Source organism: Drosophila subpulchrella, unplaced genomic scaffold, assembly GCF_014743375.2.
Source record: "Drosophila subpulchrella strain 33 F10 #4 breed RU33 unplaced genomic scaffold, RU_Dsub_v1.1 Primary Assembly Seq28, whole genome shotgun sequence".
Taxonomy (NCBI): domain Eukaryota; kingdom Metazoa; phylum Arthropoda; class Insecta; order Diptera; family Drosophilidae; genus Drosophila; species Drosophila subpulchrella.
The window spans coordinates 996,009-1,017,547 of record NW_023665563.1 but is presented as its reverse complement, the minus strand read 5'-3'; the positions used below and the strand labels follow the sequence as shown (position 1 = coordinate 1,017,547).

At 40.0% G+C, this 21,539-nt stretch overlaps 1 protein-coding gene across 3 annotated transcripts in view; it reads right to left on the bottom strand.

Annotated features, from left to right (window-relative positions):
- The window catches only part of LOC119559655 (protein argonaute-3), a 336,633-nt gene that overhangs the window by 235,779 nt on the left and 79,315 nt on the right, over window positions 1-21,539 (bottom strand). For all 3 annotated transcript variants that reach the window (XM_037872704.1, XM_037872705.1, XM_037872703.1), the window contains exon 3: window positions 9,044-10,455. In XM_037872704.1, the coding sequence (XP_037728632.1) occupies window positions 9,044-10,455 (1,412 nt within the window). The remainder of the gene's footprint in view (window positions 1-9,043; window positions 10,456-21,539) is intronic.

Genomic DNA, 21,539 nt, shown 5'->3' with positions numbered 1-21,539 from the left:
GGACATGTTCCTCTAAGATAACCATCTTTGAATACTTTGGGTGTGCGACCTTTCACACGTGCACAGCAACACCTGTGATAATGAGGCAAAAGGGTACGTGATCACACCTTTCCCCAACATGATCGGATATGTTCCTCTAAGATAACAACCTTTGGATACTATGGTTGTGCGACCTTTCTCACGTGCACCTTTCTCACCTGACTATTAATTGCACATAATGAGGGGAAGGATACATGATCAATATTGTCACATTGGGGATTTGGGGGCGATGGGGGCAATTAAGTATACTCTTTATAGACATGATCGTGACATTTTTATGAGTTCAAAATCCATTAAAATCACTTAATTTATTGGATTATGCTAATTGTCCCAGAACCCGCATAGGTTAATGAGGGGGAGGGGGGGGGCTTGGGGCCATTAATATGCTAATTGTCCCAGAACCCGCGTTTCCCTACTACTAAAATCAAAGAAAACTCCAGGAGAGGAAAATCCAAAGATTTTGAAATCCGGCTCGAAGGACCAAAATGTTGGGGCGGTGCGGCTTGATCGATGGAAATAGTTGAAGCCCCAAGACTGAATGGTACCCAAAAAACACGGGAGTACTTTTGGGGTTTTTTCGCGACGAGCGTAGGTGTTTATTAGTACACTTTGAAACATGAACTCCCTAAGCCTAACTTAACTTAAGCGTTCCAGAGTAGAGCGGAGACTTAGGGGAGAGATGGAGAGGGAGAGCGGACGGCAGTGCGAGCGCGCGAGATGTAGACATCTGGATAAAACTGCCGCTCGACACTGCCTCCTGAAATTAAACGCCCTTTTGACGTGAACAAATTGCATTGCAAAAGTGTAAACTTTGTAAGTTTGCCAGACGAGAACTGTGAACGCCCTCTATTTTAAAACATCGTTGCAGGAAATTGACGTACAAAAGAAACATAACTTTTAAATTTTTGTATTGCTCCAACATATAATCTAGGACTTTATTAACTTCGCTCTCTGACCATCGCTTAGTTTCGACCTCCCTGGCTCGCTTTCTTGACGATTTCTCTTCCATTGAAATTGTTATTCAATGATTTTGTTTGATAGAAGACACATTTTTTTTCTTTTGCATTTAAAATTCAAATTTGTTTCTTTCCTTTCACTGTCATTGCCATGGATTTAAACCCAACTTTTCAGTATATTTTTAGTATTTTAGATAAAAATCCTACCCATTATTAACCCCCTATTTCTACACAAGTACAACAGATTTGTATACATAGGCTGGGGTGTTGTAGGCCATGAATTGTTGTTTTTGGAACTGCCTACACTTTTACACTTTTCAAACGTTTGCAACGCAATTGAATACCCTAATTAACTTTCAGCACTTTAACTTTTCAAAATATGAAAAACAAGAAAGGAAGTTGTCTTCGGCATGCCGCAGTTTGTATACCCTTGCAGTTATAAGAAATAATCAATGTTAGTAACACCATGTTAAATTTTTAAGGATTGTTTCTAGCTTCAGTGATATTTGTGTAAAATTAAAATTGTAATGCTGAAAAGTTAAAATGTTCTATATCCCAGAGCAAATGAAATTACGATCAAAATCAACAAAACAACATTTTTTTGATTTAATTTGTTTCATATTATTTTCCCACCAATTTTCCGATCGTTCCTATGGCAGCTTATGATATAGTCGTCCGATTTGGATATAATTAAATTCGAAATTCAGAACTTAAAAAATGTTGTTTACGTCAAAAGGGCGTTTAATTTCAGGAGGCAGTGTCGAGCGGCAGTTTTATCCAGATGTTTACATCTCGCACGTCCGCACTGCCGTCCGCTCTCCCTCTCCATCTCTCCCCTAAGTCTCCGCTCCGCTCTGGAGCGCTTAAGTTAAGTTAGGCTTAATGAGTTCTTATGTCTAAGTGTACCAATAAACACCTATGCACGTCACGCATAAAACCTCAAAGTACCCCCGTGTTTTTTGCGTACCCTTCGTTCTTGGGACTTCATCTATTTCAAGCCACCCCGCCTCAACACATGTTAAGGGATCAATTAGAGAAAAATCAGCTTTAAATGTTTGAAATGAGAAACGACGTTGTCTACAGAAAAACGAAACGAAGGACGACAGGTTGATATTTTATGTCCCTGAACTCGAACTTCAAACTTACGATTACGAAGTGGTTCACCGATCGGGAAAAAAAATGCAGCATGTTGACGCTCTAGGTAGGTGTCACCTTTTTATTGTTGAGGCTAATAGTTTTGAAAATAATCTGTTAATCCGCAAATCAAAGGACCTAAATATACAATATAATATATAAGGAATCAATTAGAAAAAAATCAGCATAAAATGTTTGAAATGAGGAACGGGGTTGTCTACAGAAAAACGAACGACGACAGGTTGATATTTTATGTCCCTGAAGAAATGGAAAACAGTGTTTGAAAAGCTACGCAACTCTCATATGCTTTCGTTTTGCTATTGCTATCGCTCTCTTTTTGACGAGAGCCGTAGCAGAGCCATAGCAGGACAACGATAAAGTATGTGGTCTGCTCTGCTCTCAGTTTTGTCACTTGAGAAACTTTAGCAATAGCGATAGCAGAAAATGAAGTTCTGTGATCTGTGTAGCAGTAACGGTAGCAACAAAATGATAGCGCTTGTGTTTGTTTTTTTATTTTCTGCACCTCTTTTATGCACCGTTTTTTTTTAGAGATAAAAGTTTAAGGATATGAAAGAAAAATGCAGTAGTCATATTGAAAATTGCTTGAAATGTGTGTCGTTTTCCCCGAAAACTGGAAAATCAGAAGGTTTCCTCAATAGTATTCCGAAAAGGGATAAGCCATTTCAACTATTGCATATAGATCATTATGGACCAGAAGCTAAAGGTAGGGCGAATAAACACATCTTTCTCATTGTAGATGGGTTTACTTAATTTCTAAGACTGTACACAACTAAAACGACAAATACAAAAGAAGTTTTGAAAGCATTAAGCGACTACTTCAGAGCTTATAGCATATCAATGTCAATCGTTTCAGATAGAAGCAGGTGCTTTGCCTCTAACTAATTCGAACAATTCCTGTCGAAAAGAAACGTAAAACACTTAAAAACAGCTACTGGATCCCCACAAGCAAATGGGCAGGTCGAACGAATAAATAGAAGCATTGGTCCTATGATTGCAAAACTTACGGAACCTGAACACGGTGGACATTGGGACACAGCAATTGCGCAAATAGAGTATACACTTAATAACACTGTACACAGAAGTACAAGAAGTCCCAAGCAAAATTCTATTTGGTGTACAACAGAAGGGTGAGATTGTAGATGAGCTTAGAGAAGGATTGGAAGATGTACAGGATACAATTGTTACAGAAAGCTTAGAAAACATTCGAGTAAAGGCTATGTATAATCAAAATGAAGCGCAGGCATACAATAAGACTTATTTTGACAAAGCAAAGAAAAAGGCGAAGGATTATGCAAAGGGGGATTACGTAATGGTTAAAAATTTTGATAGTACAGCGGGAGTGGCAAGAAACTTGATACCCAAGAATAAAGGCCCATACATTATAGCAAAGGTACTTCGCAACGACAGGTTCATGTTAAAGGCTGTTGAGGGCTTCCAAGACTCTCGAAATCCATACAAGGGTGTTTGGAGTGCTCAAAATATAAGACCGTGGATAGGTAAAAGGAAATCATTTTAATGCAGAGGTTCAATATAAGATGTAAAGAAACATAAGAATATTGTAATTAGATTTATCTTTAGTCCTAAGTACATCAGGGTCAGGAGATCCAATACGCAGGATGGCCGAATTGTATTAGACTCATCGGATGGTCACATTATTACCGATAACTCTGGTAAGAGAGACGAATTGATAGTTGTTAAGCAATCGAAACGAAAGGCATTCTTGTGTGAATAGTCGAATTAAACGAACGTGCTAATAAATATTAATTTGTGTCTTCCGACTTAAAGTTGTTTCCTTCCACAGTTTTCACTCATTTTTTCGGCGAAAAAGGTGAAAAGCAGAGAGAAGAGACGTGTTGAACCGGCGTGGGAAGAAGTAAACTAGACTAAGCTAGGTGGTACCATCAGCTGGTCGCAGCCTATCCGGTAGCGGACACCGTTGGAGGGCCGTATCCTACTAGGCGGGTAGATTGTAAGTGTAGTAGTCATGTCGAGTTCGGATGAAAAGGATAACTACTTATCACCAGTGTAGGCACCACAAAAGCTGAACTTGGAGAATATGTCTCAAAACATTGCAGGACGAGCATCCTTGAAGGATCTGAAATCAGCTAGGTCGAAGCTACTCGACATAAAGTTAAAAGATCTGCCAACTAAATCTGACGTCGAATGGCTAGCTAAAACAAGATCTGAGCGATATTGGAGCTATTTCGTTGCAGGTCAAACAGCTATCCGACGACAGGACGCGGCTCAAAGAAGGGGTTATAAGCCTTCGCTCAGATAGAAAGGCTGACAAGCGAATAATAAATATGTTGCTAGAACAACAAAAGAAAAAAAAAATGTTGTTGTAATAGGTCTGAAGGTGGATTAAAATTGGCTGTCAAAACACTGATTGAAGAGAAACAGCAATTAAAGGGTTTCGGGGTTTCCGATGTGCGAAAGATTAATGAGCGGGATGGCAAAATGATGGTTCTAGTGCAATGTGAATCCCAAGCGGAGAATATTTTGAAGAATGGTCATAAATTGCGTGGAAGTCAAATGTTCCTTGGCAAGGATTTGACAGTGGAAAAAAAACGAATAAAGTGGCTGGTAGAGCTAAAAAAGATTCTTCTCGCCATTCGCAGGGAAACAAAAAAAAAGTCCAAAACGACGGTATCCACGTAATCGGAAATTGGATGTCGTTTAAGAATAATAAAGTGCTTATGTGGCAAGGAAAACCAGCTGAAACAAAATTAAAGGAAATTTACGAACAAAGTTTGGAAATGTCTCACATTAATTATACACACATTCCTAAGGCAAAATTCGAAGTCAAAAAACTAAAATGAAACAAAAATTAATGCATTAAATGTAGTCCTATGTTAGATTGTAGTAGTGTTGCAGATGGAAATGAGATCAGAATATTGTCCTATAACGTGGCAGGCATAAAAAATAAGCTTATATATAATTATTTCTTTCGTTCTATCTGAAACATTTCTTGAAACCAAATTGGATGCTGTCGAAGTCCAATTTAAAGACTTTGTGCCCGCCATCCGAACCAGCGCCAGAGGCCGAGCAAGTGGTGGAATGATATATGGAATAAAAAAACAAGGAAGAACGCTATAGTCGAGTACCTCGACTATAAGAAACGTTACTCAGCTAAAAGGACCAAGGGGAAATGGAGATATGCAAGCAGCAAAGCGAGATTGAAATGCGCCACCTACCGGCGGTAGACAGATTTAAGCGTTATGGGCGTGGCAACATTTTTTTGGATCAATCGATAGGTATTGACGAGACCAATACATTTCAGTTAAAATTTTTTATCTAGCATAAAAATTGTGGGCGCCACAGGCTTGGGCGGTTTGTGGGCGTTATCCACGTTCATATTTACGATTTTTTGAATTTTGTGGGCGGTTTGTGGGCGTTAAAGGGGGCGTGGCAAACTTTTTTCGGGTCAATCGATAGGTATTGACGAGAGCAATACATTCCAATTAAAATTTTTATTCTAGCATAAAAACTGCAGGAGCCACAGTTTTGGGTGGTTTGTAGGCGTTAGAGTGGGCATGGCACTCTGCTGAAACAAACTTACGCTGCGTAAGAAGCTCAGGAATCTGCACGCCAAATCGCATTAGCCTAGCTCTTATAGTTTCCGAGATCTCAGCGTTCATCCGGACAGACGGACATGGCTAGATCGACTCGGCTAGTGATCCTGATCAAGAAAATATATTTTTTTTGGGGTCGGAAAAGCTTCCTTCTGCCTGTTACATACTTTCCGCGAATCTAGTAAACCCTTTTACTCTACGAGTAACGGGTATAAAAAAGAACTTCACGGACAGAATATGATCAGTTTCATAAATGTAGATGAGACCATTATTATCCAACTGAGGAATGTAGAAAATGAAAGCCTGCACCTACTGCCAGTGTATATTAATTTAAATCATTGGGAAAGATTCTGGGAAGTTATACGAGGTTTTAAGCCGTACTCGATTAAATGAAAGTGCACTGATCATAGGAGATTGTAACGCAAGGCTTCTCCCAGCCTCAGCTTCACGGATTCGACCAGCTGTTGGTCACAAGTCACAAGCTCCCTCAATGAAGCCCGTTATCCCAAAGGCAAAGGGACAGGCACCAATGCCCGGCACCTAATGGACTTGATTGAGCTGTTTGGCTTCACGGCGGTCAATGGAAGGTCATCAAGCGATCCTTTGGGCGATTAAAGTTTTATGAGAGGTGAAGCTCGGTCCACCATCGACCTATGTATGGCACGCGGTACCTGGATAGAACCAAAGTGAGCAGTAAAATATTCTCTGACCATCTCCCGCTGGAAGAAAGAAAAGCCCCCGGGCCTGACAGGTTACCATCGGAATACCATCATAAGTACGCTACACCTCAATTCAAAGCCAGCCTTGTCACTGCATTCAGCAAGTTCTTGGAATCGGAAACAATCCCAAAGAGCTTTCAAAAAGCAATAATTTTTCAAATTAAGAAATGGCGAAAAGAAAGTAGCTGAAGTCTTCTCTCCGCTACTACTCGATCGGCTTGAAAACTGGTTAAAAGACTAAATATACTTACTGAATTCCAAGCCGGTTTTAGAAAAGGGTATTCGACAGTAGATAAAATTTTCAGCCCCCTTCTGTTTTCCCTGTTATTTAACGACATCACGGATAGCCTGCCTTGCGGTATTCAAATAGGCGGATGCGCTATTAAGGCGCTGCTGTATGCAGATGACATTGTGATCCTCGCCGAATCACCAGTCGAACTGAGAGAACTGAGAGGCATTGGAGAAGGTTAGCACAAAGCGAAAAGTGGAATTTAGGGTCTATTTAGCCAGAAATTGTCCAGTCGTATAAGTATCTGGGAGTCTGGATTTACCACAACGGTCGTGTTAACGACCATTTACAGGAGAAACTTCCATAAATTGCACATGTAAATCGCTGCTAGGAAAATAAGAAGTTCCAATGAGTAGCAAGTACAAGCTGTTTAGTGCAGCAATGCGGTCAATCCATTGTTACGGCGCACAGGTCTGGGGCATCTCACATTATGAAGAATTTCAAAGCCTTCTAAGACTTTTCTTAAAAAAAAATTTTTTTGTCTTCCCAGATTTACCCCGTACAGGATGCTATATCATGAAACAGGACTGTCGCCGCTGACTATCTTTACAGCCAAAATGCATTTCAGGTATATCCAGAAAGTGGTAACCATGCCCGAACATAGCCTGCCACGAATTCTAGCGAACTATTTAGTGCAAGAACGTAAGTAATGGGTCATAGAATGGGAGACGCTTGCCGAGACCTACGGAGAAAGGCTACAGTTATGGGCGAAAAGTATTTTAGTACATATGGAAGAAACCTATACGACTCAGATAAAAACGGAATCAAGGAGAAGAACTCGGCCAACTGAATATTATCTGGGAGTTGAGAACTATTTTACTGACGCTTTCACTGTGGAGAAGTTCCGTACCATTTTAATGGCCAGGGGAGAAATCCTCCCACTAAGCTATATCCCAAACGTGAGCAGGAAAACGTTGTGTACTTTATAGGACGCTGCCCCATTTTACGGGAAATCCGCCTGCCGCAGTTTGGTCAGACACAGCTGCAGCCGCGTGATGTATACAACTCGCTGGATGGGTAATGTTGGTCGACTCTCTACAACTACATCAACCAGGCTCTGATACTTAATATTCTAAATTAAACACGTAATTCAGCTCACCTAGTTATTTAACTGATTGGTGGAACGATCTGATATCTGGGTTAGACCCGGGAAGTCAGGCGTAGTTAACTGTGCAGTTTTGACACTGGGAAAGCCGAGATCGACAGACTGTTAAAATAACCAAGTCGATATATTTTTTTTCCTTTTTTTAAATTTATTCTTGTATATATACAAATTTGTGAATCCTTTACACTTGAAATGCCGTTTATTCAATGATTTTTATAAATAAACAAAATTATATGTTATATAAAAACAAGAAAGGAAGTTAACTTCGGCAAGCCCAAGTTTGTATACCCTTGCAGTTATAAGAAATTATCAATGTTAGTAGCACCATGTTAAATTCTTAAGGATTTTTGCTAGCTTCAGTTAAATTTGTGTAAAATTAAATTCGTAATGTTGAAAAGTTAAAATATTTTATATCCCAGAATAAAAGAAAATACGATCAAAATCAACAAAGCAAAATTTTTTAAAAATAATTATTTCGTTATTTCTTTGACCGTTTCTTAGAGTCGTCCGATTTTTATTAAATTTAATTTGAAATTCCTGAAAATACAAAAAATTATATTCCCAATAGTATAAGATAATATATCAAAAAACACCGAAGCTATAATTTGTTTCATATTATTTTCCCACCCCTTTTCCGATCGTTCCTATGGCAGCAATGATATAGTCGTCCGATTTTGATAAAATAAAATTCGAAGTTCAGAACTAATTAAAAAATGTTCTTTCCAAGCGTTGGAGGTTATATGTTAAAAAACACCTAAGATATAATTTTTTAAAAATTTTTTCCCGGTTATTTCCGATCCGGCTGGTTCCGACTTATATACTACCTGCAAAAGAAAGAAAACTTTTGGGAAAGTTTCAGCCCGATAGCTTAACAACTGAGAGACTAGTTTGCGCAGAAACGGACGGACAGACGGACATGTCTAGATCGACTCGTCTAGTGATGCTGATCAAGAATATATATACTTTATGGGGCCGGAAACGTCTCCTTCACTGCGTTGCAAACTTCTGACTTAAATCATTATACCCTCTGCAAGGGTATACAAATGTCAAATGGCGCTGATGATTCAGTGATGATTCTTTAATTTTCATTAATGAATGAATCACGGATGTTAAGCACTAGACATTTTTGAGAGCTGATTTATCGCAAAAGGCGATGAACGGTAATGCAATTTTATAGTAATACAATTTATTTCTAACGGTTATTTTACCTGTGATGGTATTGGTAATTCCGAACAACATATTTTTTTTATTGCAGAATATCGATCATCCCTACTGTTATGGCAAATACAGACGACAATTTGTGCATCCATAGTTAAGTTTCGTCGCAAAGCTTGGATGTATGCATCGATTCGATCATGGTCCAAAGAAATCATTGTTGGTTTAGAAACGTTCATCCCAAGAGGCTTACAACACTGTTTCATATTATCAAGTAGGTTAGTTGCAGCTCGTGTATCATTCCTCAAATGAATTATAATCCATTTGTTAAGGTGAATTACTTCCAGCATTTCATTGCTGACAGCATATTTGGAGAACTCCGCATTTTTTCCGGCTGACACGTTCATTTTCGAAAAATATATTTGCTCTGCTTCCATTTGACGTCCTTTCAAATTATTGTAATTTATGGTTAGTGAAAGACCCCAGCTGTTCAGTATTTTTTGAGCTTCCGGACTTTTTGAGACATTTTGGTGGAACTTATTTAACGCCAGCTGTCGTTGATTTGGCGAAACTCTTGTAAAAGTTGCTATCTCACGCATAAGTTTGTTGTCTGAACGAACTTCATCCCGCAGCCCAGTCAGATAACACAGTTCTGGAATTAAACAGAACTGTATACTTTCTTGGTCATGAGGTGTTGCTCTTGATTTCTTTATACTAAGTAGCAATGGTTGATTAATATCTTTAATGTTTATATTGTGGTATTTTTTGTAATATTCCATATAACTTGTGGTCCCAATTTTGGTTTGAAACTCGGATTTCGGACTTTGATTGAAGCAAATCTCATTTATTTTATATGTACGGTTGTTATATCTTGTTAAGACTATGTTTCCAATTAATGTCTTTCTGGCGCATTCTTGGTAAAGATCTACATTTTGCTGATATAGATCAACCAACATTTCTAAAACAGTTTTTTGACAAAGTATACGGTGCGAAACGTCGCAACAAAGCATTAAACCACCTTTGTATTCATCAACGGCTGTAACATAGCCTGGCCAAACTTCTAACTTAGCCAGAGGTATAATTTTTGGACGAGTGGGATCAAACTGTTTCCGGTCAAATTTTACATAATTTAACGTTTTCATAACTCTATCGAACAAAATATTATACAAATGTATGCAATTCTTAAGGTCCTCTTTTTTTTTGAACAAAATTCGAATTTGCACCTCCGTATCTTCCACTTTTGAAACAAGGACGGTCATTTGATTTGGTAACAAAATTGGTAAATATAACGTAATGCCGTCGAATGTTTTCGTTTCTCCGAGCTTATCCCTATGATCGTTTAAATACTTCATTCTTAAATGAACCGAATCAACGGGAGGGGAATAACGTACTTCGTAATGGAAAACTCCTTTTGATCCATCAGTCGTTAGCTCTAAGTAATTACACGATATATTAACTGATGAACCTGCAAAAAAATATTAGTAAATATTTTTGTGTGCAGAAAAAGATAACTCTATAGACGAGTGCCTCGACTATCATATACATGTTCTTCAGTTAACCAACTTTACTTAATTTATGGTCCGATGTTATCATCTTTAGACACGTCTTAGATACTGACAAATAGTATGAAATAAAATGTAATATAAAAGAGATCTTCATCAAAAAAAAATAAGCTAGATTCGGCAAGCCGAAGTTTCTATACCCTACTAACTAAAAGAAAACTATCTAAAACTAAACTAACTAAAACTAAAAACTAATAATATTGTTCCATATCAATTAACAACCGTATATATTTACCGAAAACAAAATATAACGGTCTTTGATTCGTTTTGACATTAATTATAAGATCGTTCCAATTTATTATATTATAATGTCGTCCGATATTCGTCGATATTCTGAAATATTATAATCCCAAGAGTAGAAGTTTATATATCAAAAAACACCAGTAATCTTTTTTTACATTGAAAATAAGATTTTTTCCTATCGGAGCTATAGGACTTAGTTATCCGATCCGGCTCGTTCCGACCTAGCAGCATGAGAAGGGCGACGTTTTTATTATTGGAGAAATGCCAGATCTTTCCCACCTTCACATATAAAGAGAAGAGGGAGCAGTCCCCGCTCTAGTGATGGGTTTTCGCCACCAAGAGATGTAATGGCCTATCCGACTCTCTTTTCTAAAGATTTACTTATTTATTTGCTTATGGTTAATTTTTTATGTACTGTAATGTTTAATTGCTGTGCGCTACAAAACTCTAATTTAAAAATTTCTTCTCTCTACTCTTTGAATTGTATTTAGTCGTTGTGAAGGCTTGCATATCTGCAGGAAAAAAGGCAAACTTTGTAAACTCCAATGCTGATGTTATTTGTGTTTCCGAGACGTGGTTTTCAACTAGAGTATGTAATTCCTTCATCTTTTGTGAAGGTTATAATTTCTTTCGTTCTGACTATGAAGGGCATGGTGGTTAAGCAGCAATCTTACCTAAGTTATAAAGGTGCAAATAAGAAAAATGGCAAGTAGCTCCTGCAGCAAAAATAGCTTGACATAAAAATATAAAATAAGCAACAGAAATTCGGAAATAATTCGAAGACGCGTGCTAAGTTTAAATTGGTACAATAAGCGATCCCAAACTGCCCTAAAATTCAATGTTTTTTCTAATTTTTTATTTTAGCCACTGCTCAGTTGTACAATTTGCCAAAGTGGTTTTAAAAGGCATACCCGCAAATACCTGCATACATTTTTTTCGGATATTAGGCCTCCTTAACCAAGTCCCCCAATTTTTTCCTATTCCGCTTGTCCATCGTGTCTTGGCACATGGCACTCTGGCTCATGGAAACAGCAAAGCAATTGGAAAATGGCGTTTAAGGGAACAAAGAAAATGTTTCCATAAAAATATGAATACTGAAAACAAGATATATGTGTGTTTATATGCATGCATTCTTGTGTGTGTATACGTATTATTTAGGTGACGGGGAAAAAGAGATTCGCTTAAATACAAATTCTTTTTAATACTGATATCCTTTAACAGATTTAACACATTTCATTCAAAGGGCATAACTAAAATTAATTCCAAAATTTTTTTTTCAAAAACAAAGTTTTCAAATCTTAAAATAGTATATTATTATTTCAGTTAATCTGAACTTAGTTAACACGTTCCTAATAATTATTTCTGGATGGGAAGGTCATTACGATGAAGACGGGAGCGGCTGCTCATTCTGCCTATGGGTCTTGCGAGGTGGATTGGGTGTGTTGACAGTTTATTGTAGTATCTTTCTATGGTTTGCGCTATTTCATCTCTGATGGGGAGCATATTCAGATCTCTCTGAATGTTGTCGTTCCGAACGTACCACGGTGCAACGGTAATGGTTCTGAGGATCTTCGACTGAGCATTATTTCTCTGCATAAATTCGACACTGAAAGTAGAGTTGTAGAGCAGTACCTTGTGGTCCAGACTAAGAGGAGAGCGGGAGTTTATAAGCCAGTGTAGGCTACCAGCCTTCAGCTTGGGGGGTGTTCCCTTTAGTGATGTAAAAAAACATCGATGCATCGAGCATCGATGATTTTTCGCCGATGTTTTTCGATGTTTTATGTTATGCCGATGTTTATCGATGCATCGATGTTTAACCAAAACATCGGGCGTCGAGTTGCACAACATTGCAGAACATATGGTTTCAGTGCCGCACAGACAAATTCGCGGTTTTTGTTTTAGTTTACCGTGTTTGCAATGCCAAAGTAAGTATTATGTGAAATATATATGTATATAAATATAGTTATTTGCAATTACAAATGTATTCAAAGACAAGCTTTAACGGAATGGGTTGAAAACATCGATGCATCGATGTTTTTAGCCGATGTTTCACAAAACATCGATGTATCATTTTGCAAACAACGATGAAGATCGACATCGATGTTTCGACCCAAATTTACATCACTAGTTCCCTTGGCTTCAATGTGTCTGCGCCAAGTGACTCGTTTGTCAAGGTGCGTTACTTCGTTTGCTTGAGGCAGCACAGTATTGTTTAATGTAAGCGTAGGACTATCTTGTCTGTTTAATGTAAATGTAACGTGCTTACACTAGCCAGCCATTTTTCAACAGCATCTAGGTTATCTGCTAGTGGCGCTGATTCTTTATGTGGACACTTTGATCGACTAAGGATTACAGTATCGTCAGCAAACGTAGACATAGTCAGACGTTCGCTCGTGGGAATGTCGGAAGTATAGAGGAGGTAAGGTGTTGGGCCAAAAACACTGCCTTGAAGAACTCCCGCATCGATGTTATGGTCAGCAGATATGGTGTTGTTGCATCTCACCGCGAATTTCCTATGTAGAGGTATGACTTTAGGAGTTTGTGAGTGCTAGGGAGCATTAAAGTAATTTTATGCATTAGGCCGTTAAGCCATACCCTGTCAAAGGTCTGAGAGACGTCAAAAAATATGGCAGTACAGAATTCCCTGTTTTTAAATGCGGCTCGAATTTCCGATGTTATACGGTTTACCTGCTCAACGGTACCATGTTTTTCGCGAATGCCGAATTGATGTGCTGGGATTATGTTGTGGTTTATTAGATACGGTACAATGCGGGTCAACAGGCACTTTTCAAAGAGCTTGAAAAGACCGCTGTGTGGTCTTTTGCAGGCTTAGGTATCATTTCGATGATGGACTTCTTCCACCTCTCAGGAAAGTAGCCGACTCTCATCACTGCATTAAAGAGCTGGCATATGGTGAAAATGGCACATTGTGGAATGATCATCTTCGGAGTTATTAGATAGCAGCCTGGAGATTTTTGTGGTTACAGCTGCTCCTTTATGACCTTGGCTATATCACTTGCCGTAAATTCAATGTGATCGTCTACGTTGTCTACCTTATCTTTGCGAATGGCGATCTAAGCAACTGCCACTCTCTTCGTGATCGACGCTTTTCCCGGACCAGCCTCTCGATTTGTGCATTTGCGTATCTTTTGTTCTACGTTCTTTGTGGTGTTGAGGAGAAAAAAAATTGGAAAAAATCAAATCAAGTAGAAATTTGGGGCAATTTGGGGTTGCTTATACCAATTTATATTTAGCCCGCGTCTTTGAAATATTTCAGAATTTCTGTTTTTTTTTAAAGATTAATGTCAGTCCGTTTTTGCTGCAGGAGCTACTTGCCATTTTTATACCCGTTACTTGTGAGTAAAAGTATGTAACAGGTAAAAGGAAGCGATTCCGACCCTATAAAGAATATATATTCTTGATCAGGATCACTAGCCGAGTCGATCTAGCCATGTCCGTCGGTCCATACCACATACCATTTATGCGCGCGAGCTTTGCAATTCTCTTTTAAATTAATTGTGACAAGTTATTTAATAAATAATTATTATTAGAATTGCACAGGAACACAAAATTTACCTATGTAACATTTCCTGAAACCATTACTACATTTCCATAATACTTGAGTCCTTCTGAGTAAAAGTATTTTTTTTTTTTATATATGCCAATGTAGGCACATAGTTTATTAACATGCCTCACAAGTAAGGTTCATGTTTTCATGTTGGATGTTGTAATAAAAAACAAGGAAGAACGCTATAGTCGAGTACCTGGATTATCAGATACCCGTTACTGAGCTAAAGGGACCAAAGGAAAATGGAGATATGGAAGCAGCAAAGCGAGATTAAAATGCGCCACCTACCGGCGGTAGACAGACTTAAGCGTTGTGGGCGTTAGAGTGGGCGAGGCAAAGTTTTTTTTGGATCAATCGATAGGTATTGACGACACCAATACATTTCAGTTAAAATTTTGTATCTAGCATGCAAATTGTGGGCGCAACAGGCCTTCGCGGTTTGTGGGCGTTAGAGTGGGCGTGGCATATTCGCGTAACAAACTTGCGCTGCGCTCAAGCCTACGGAATCTAAATATGAAATCCCATTTCTCTATCTTTGATATCTTCCGAGATATCCGCGTTCATATTAACGATTTTTGAAGTTTGTGGGCGGTTTGTGGGCGTTAAAGTGGGCGTGGCAAACTTTTTTTTGGGTCAATCGAGAGGTATGAATGAGAATAATACATTTGAGTTAAAATTTTTATTCTAGCATAAAAACTGTAGGAGCCAGTTTTGGGCGTTAGAGCGGGCGTGGCAAACTTTTTTTTGGATCAATCGATAGGTATTGACGAGACCAATACATATAAGTTAAAATTTTGAATCTTGCATGAAAATTGTGGGCGCCACAGGTTTGGGCGGTTTGTGGGCGTTAGAGTGGGCGTGGCATATTCGCGTAACAAACTTGCGCCGCGCTCTAGGCTACGGAATCTAAATCTGAGATCCCAGTTCCCTATCTTTGATAGTTTCCGTGATATCCACGTTCATATTTACGATTTTTTTAAGTTTGTGGGCGGTTTGTGGGCGTTAAAGTGGGCGTGGCACTCTGCTGAAACAAACTTGCGCTGCGTAAGAAGCTCAGGAATCTGCACGCCAAATCTCAATAGCCTAGCTCTTATAGTTTCCGAGATCTCAGCGTTCAGCCGGACGGACAGACAGACGGACAGGCGGACAGACGGACATGGCTAGATCGACTCGGCTAGTGATCCTGATCAAGAATATATATACTTTATGGGGTCTGAAAAGCTTCCTTCTGCCTGTTACATACTTTCCGACGAATCTAGTATACCCTTTTACTCTACGAGTAACGGGTATAAAAAGTCCCGAAATCCAGGGGTAGGTGAAGCGACAGTGGGGCATGTTCTATATCTGGTTAATGTACTTTAAATTATAAAAGTCGCCCATGTCTATCACGGCCGAGGGTCCATAGGTCTGCAGGGTGTCGTCTGCGTGGTGAGGCAAGACGTCTGGCCAGGCGGTTGGAATTCACAGCGATTTGAGAATAGTGTTATCATCTCAGTAACGGTTGGTAACCGACATAATGGTGCCACTTCACCCCATGCATCCTCCGTATAGCTTTTTCTGACGCAAGTTTGTACTCTTTTTTACGACGTGTCGCAAGCGGTGCCCCAGCATGTTATCCCCCAATTAAGGGTCGGGAGAACAATGGTTTTTAAGAGTCGTACTTTAGCCTGAAGGGATAATCCACTATCTGGTCGAAGAGCAAAGGTGGAGTGTTGCATTTTGTCAACGTTCAGCGCAATATTTAATCGAGAGGCTTAACATTCAAAATCATTCAAGAAAGTCTGGTCACGCCAAGAGAACGAGGATGGGGTGCTGCCATTGGCTAGAAATGCAGTATCATCTGCGTAGGTGGCAAGAAGAGTACCACGAGCTACTGGGTTTGGGAGATCCGAAGTGTAAATTGTGTACAGAACCGAGCCAAGGACGCTTCCCTGTGGGACACCAGCTCGAATTTGACGTAGTCCAGAAAGATGTCCACGAATGTCAACGGCAAACCTCCTATAGTCCAGAAATGACACAACGAGCTTCCAGAGTCCCTTAGGCAATAGTGGCATTAGCCATGCCAAACCCTATTAAAAGTCTGTCTGACATCAAGAAAAACGGTCGAGCAGTATTTATGACCTTCTAAAGCATCTAGAATGTGATTCATGACTGTGTGAACCTGTTTAATAGCTGAGTGGCGACTACGGAAACCAAATTGATGGTTTAGTAAAGCGTCATTAAACGTCATATTAAACAATATCCAGGAGCCTATTATGTACGATCCGCTAAAAAATCTTGGAAAACGTGTACAGAAGACTTATTGGTCTGTAAGACTCAGGCGAGCACGGATCTTTAATCTTTTTGGGGACTATTGTAACTAGAGCACGCTTCCAAGGGGATGGAAAATGGCCAAGGTTCAGTGACGCATTGAAGAGATGGCAGAGCTGCGCATTGACAGAGTTAGGGAGTGACTTTGCAACTTTACCATCAATCTTATCCATGCCAGGAGCTTTTGTGGGGGTCAATCTCTTTATATGATTTCAATTTTTTAATACATAATATTGAGACCATTGTAAAATTTAACATTTTTTTTAATCTATTTTGATTTTGACCACGCCTACATAAACCACCCCAAATATATCACGTTTATAGAACTTATTTCGAGAGATCTGAAGTCATCTTTCTTTTCAAACGCGATCCACCATTCTCGTAATTTAAATAAAGGCGACCAGTCTTGTTTGCACCAAGTTCATTTTTTGCAGAAAGTTAAATTTCTGATGGAAGCCAGCTTGAATTTGCCTTTTTGAATGTCATTAAGCGAATTTTCAGACAGTCGATTTTTATTACTTGAACCTTTAGCACAACCAGCTAAGGGTATCGACAAAGCTGCGATTATTATGTGGAGTTGTTCCGAATCTATTTAAATATTATGAAATGGCGCAAGTATGCGCAAAAGTTAATAACTCCATTTAATCATATATACAATAACACATATTACCACATTTGCACTATTCGCTATCTGGCGTACTCTTGCTAGTTCTACTCCACAAAAAAACAAATATTTATAGATTAACTTCTACATAACACATGGTTCAATAAAACAATTAAATACAACACGACACGAAAGCATTTCTAGTGTAAGCCCTCTAAGCAATATTATACATACCTTGACGAAAGGAATGAGCGATATTTGCTAAAGAATAATTAATTAAACTTTTGGAACGCTTTGTAGAACAATTAGGACGTACCCAACTTAGCTCGAACAGCTGACTTTAGAGGGTTGCCAAAAAGCCAGGGATGGTGACAAAAATATTTTAAAAATAGTTTTATGATAGTAGAACATTTCTTCAACGGATTGAAAAAAAAGTCTGAAAATTTCACATTCTTCCCAATGTGCAGTGGTCGCGCAAACCTAGAAATTGTGGTTCGAACTTCCCGTCTTGTTGCAAAATCGAACTTTCGGAATTACTGTGAGCCCAAGTACCATCTCTTCGTTTAAGAGAAAACCTGTGATGGGGATGTCTTTTCAGATTTCGTGTGCATTTCCATAATGCGAATCCATGATCCTGGTTGGGATTAATGGCACTGAGATGACTCAAAAAATTATGATTTGGACATTCTGAGGACTTTTTTGAGTTCTGACACGGCAGGGTATGCCTTGTCCTCATCCAAACGCGGAGAAGTGTACGACCTTTTTTGGCCAAGACTGCAATTTCAAGTTTCGAAGAAGCCCATGTTGGCGGCGGAATTGGTACACTTCTAGCAGGAAGGGCAGCTTGGTGGATCTTGTCTACCAAAACCTGAGCAAAGGAATCAACGTCATCTGTAGTGACATGCAGAGGGTTATTTTCAGTCAAAGCAGTGAGCCTGGCACTGAAACTTCTAATATCCGACCAGCGAGGTAAAAGCCTTGTCTTGGCAACGACCTGATAGGCAGCAACAGAGAAATATATCAGAAACGGAATATGATCAGAGGAAAGGCCCGAAAACTCAGAGATGGAAAGGTGGCTGCAAAAGTCTCATACAAACTTTTGTACCATCACCCACCTACAGGCTCCGCGATATAGCCAAGAATACAAAAATCCGATGTTTGAATTCGACCTTCATGAAATATTTTGGGGAATCAGAGATCTCGTGAACAAGGTTATTGATTGATTTTTTAAAAGCTACTATTTGAGTGCAGTTTGATAAATATGTTGAATGCCATTTTGTAAACGTGATCGGGAACCCTAATACAAGGGCTGCTATTTAAGTTTTTGGCCTAGGTCACTTCTAGCATTAATTGCCAAAAAAAAAGTTGGGACTTTTATCGACAAAAGCTCCATACAACTTTAACATGTGCGACGATTAATAAAAAACTTACCTCTGCAAAAAAATGAAATAATCTCGTGAACATCTTCGTGCAAGCATTATCACAACTTTCGACGTCAATTATCACGACAAGAGTGCATCGATAAACTTAAATCTTTGATGGCGTTGAAGCACCATCATATGCACTGTGAAAAACTGGTTTAATGAATTCAATCGTGGCCGACGCTCTCTTGAAGACGAAAGTCGTGAAGGTCGTCCAAAAACATTCGATGTGTTAGAGACCATTTATGCCGTGGGTGAACAGATAATGCAAGATCGTCATTTGACGTAGAGGACTCCTTGCATGAACAAGGACGTAAAAAATGTTGGTTTTCGTTGCATTCGTCCCGCATAACTTGACTATAGCTCAAAAAAAAGGCTCGTGTGAATTGGTGCAAAGAAATTTTGGAAAAATACAATCACAGTGTTTCAAAAGACGTTTATATGAACGTCACACGTGAAGAATCATGGATCTATGCTTATGAGTCCGAAACAAAACAGCAATCGACCGTGTCGGTTTTCAAAGACAAGGGAGAAGCACGTTCGTGGAAGAAGCACTTCAAAACAAAGGTTCGTCTGTTTCTTCGGTAAAACTGGAGAAGGATAAGGAGTTCCCCCTTAGCTCTGCGCCTAACAGCCTGTCTTCAGGCTTAGCTCTGCGTCTTCATTATCCGATTCGCAGAGTGAGCAGGGCGGATAACGTTTATGCTTAAACCTATTTAGGTAGTATTTAAAGCATCCATGTCCTGTCAGCAGTTGCGTTAAGTAAAAGTCCAAATGTCCATGCTTCCGTCCCACCCATCCCTGCAGTTCTGGGGCAAGCTTATACGTCCATCGTCCTTTGCTACTATTTACCCACATCTCTGCCACTTAAAAATGGTAAGCTCTCTGCACCTTTTCCGTAGGGATTCAGCATTTGCGACCCCTGTGCTGCCTGCGCGGATATCAGCTGATTCCACTGCTAGCAGGTCAATCGGTATGACTCCCGATATTACCAGCGCCGCGTCATGGGATACCGTGCGGAACGCACAGCATACCCGCAGGGCACACAATCTCTGCACGGAGTCGCCGTCTTGCATATAACTTTCATTTTTTGTGGCTAGAGCCCATATGGGAGCAGCGTACATACACCAGCGTCGATGTGACAACGCTAACCAGTAAAATACGACCTGGTTGCCTCGGTCCCCAAATGTTTGTCTTGACACTTTTCGTACGCCAGATGTTCTTTGAAAAAAGCCGGTAGTCGATCATGACACCCAAGTATTTTAGCCTTGGGCGAGATTTAATTGTGGCTTCTCCAATTTTGATAGTAGCCGGCTCCACTTTCTGCCGGCTACTTATCAGGACTGCTTCAGTCTTGTGCGCTGCCAAGGCGAGTCCTTTGGAGTCGAGCCATGCGCTTGCTCGTTTCCCCGCTTCGTTGCAGATTCTTTCCGCATCTGGGAGTTTCTTTGCCGTAACTTCTATGGCCACGTCATCCGCGAAGCCAATGAGTCGTGCCCCTTCGGGCATCGTGATCCGGAATCAGTTTCGTACAGGAGCAGGCGGCCTTCGAAGTAGCTCGCTATTACTCTCTGTATATATTTGTTGAACGTTGATGCACTAAGAGCAGTACAAACAAGTGGCGACACCAAGCACGTGCTTGTTACGCGCGGACCCATTATTATTACGGTTCGCGAGGAAGGTACATAGAACAAACAAGGACAGGACAAAACATAGATCAACAAGACTAAAGCAAATGAGCTAAGATTTTAGTTCTTAATACAGGGATAGAGGTTGAGGAACAAATTAAATGATATAGGTTGTTATAATTATTACAAGGAACGCGAAAAGGCTCATGCTGACTAAAATTAGATGAACATCGTGGCAAGTTTATAGGATAGTAGTTTCGCATTAGTCTAACAGGAACATTGAAAGTAAGGCGGCTTACCAAATCTACAGAATCAATATTGCCTCTGATAAGATTATTTATATACACTGGTACATTTAGGTTGCTCAGTGCATTTAGTGTTTGGTACCAGCTAGCGGGGTTGAATGCGTTTTAAACATCCAACGTTGCCGCTATGCAGTACTGCTTAGTGCCGTACAACGCCCTTTTCCCCCCGATGGCTTTGTCTGCGACTTCGCACAGTTTACCGTCGGCGTCGATGGTAGATAGCCCCTTCCGAAAACCATACTGCATCTCTGAGAGGCCATTGGTTTCGACAAGGGCACCTTTTCAAGAATTTTACCCACCGTATCCAGCATGCAGAGTGGTCTATACGAAAAAGGCTCCTCCGCAGGCTTTTCTTAGGTCTTAGGAACTCGTGTTGGGCCATTTCTAGACTTTATCGTGCAGATTATTGCTGCATGGTCACTACCCGTGTAGGTGTCACTAACCTCCCAGCTGGAGCCCCAGGCCAATCCAGCGTTCACAAATGTCAGGTCAATAATAGAACTGATGCCGGCTCTTGAAAAAGTCGGATTTGTTCCAGAGTTCAGCTGCACTAGGTCAAGTGCGGCGAAGCTCTCAAGTAGCGCCTTTCCCCTCGCGTTGGTTCGGGAGGAGCCCCACTCCGAAGCCCAGGCATTAAAGTCCCCGGCAATTACGGCAGGGCGATTTCCCGGGCGTCTTCTGCAATCTCTTCGAGCGCAGATATTGCCTGGGGAAGGCTAAGGCTTGGCGGCAGGTAACAGCTATAGAAAGCTAAACCATTCACATGGGCCCCAGCGAAGCAATTTCCGCTTTTTTTCATGCTAATCTGTCGCCTTACACTTTCGCAGCTCCATATTGTCGATTTTTTGCTATTATTTGCTACACATTCTCCTGAATTTTTTTTTCTCGATGACATTTTGCTGTAGCAA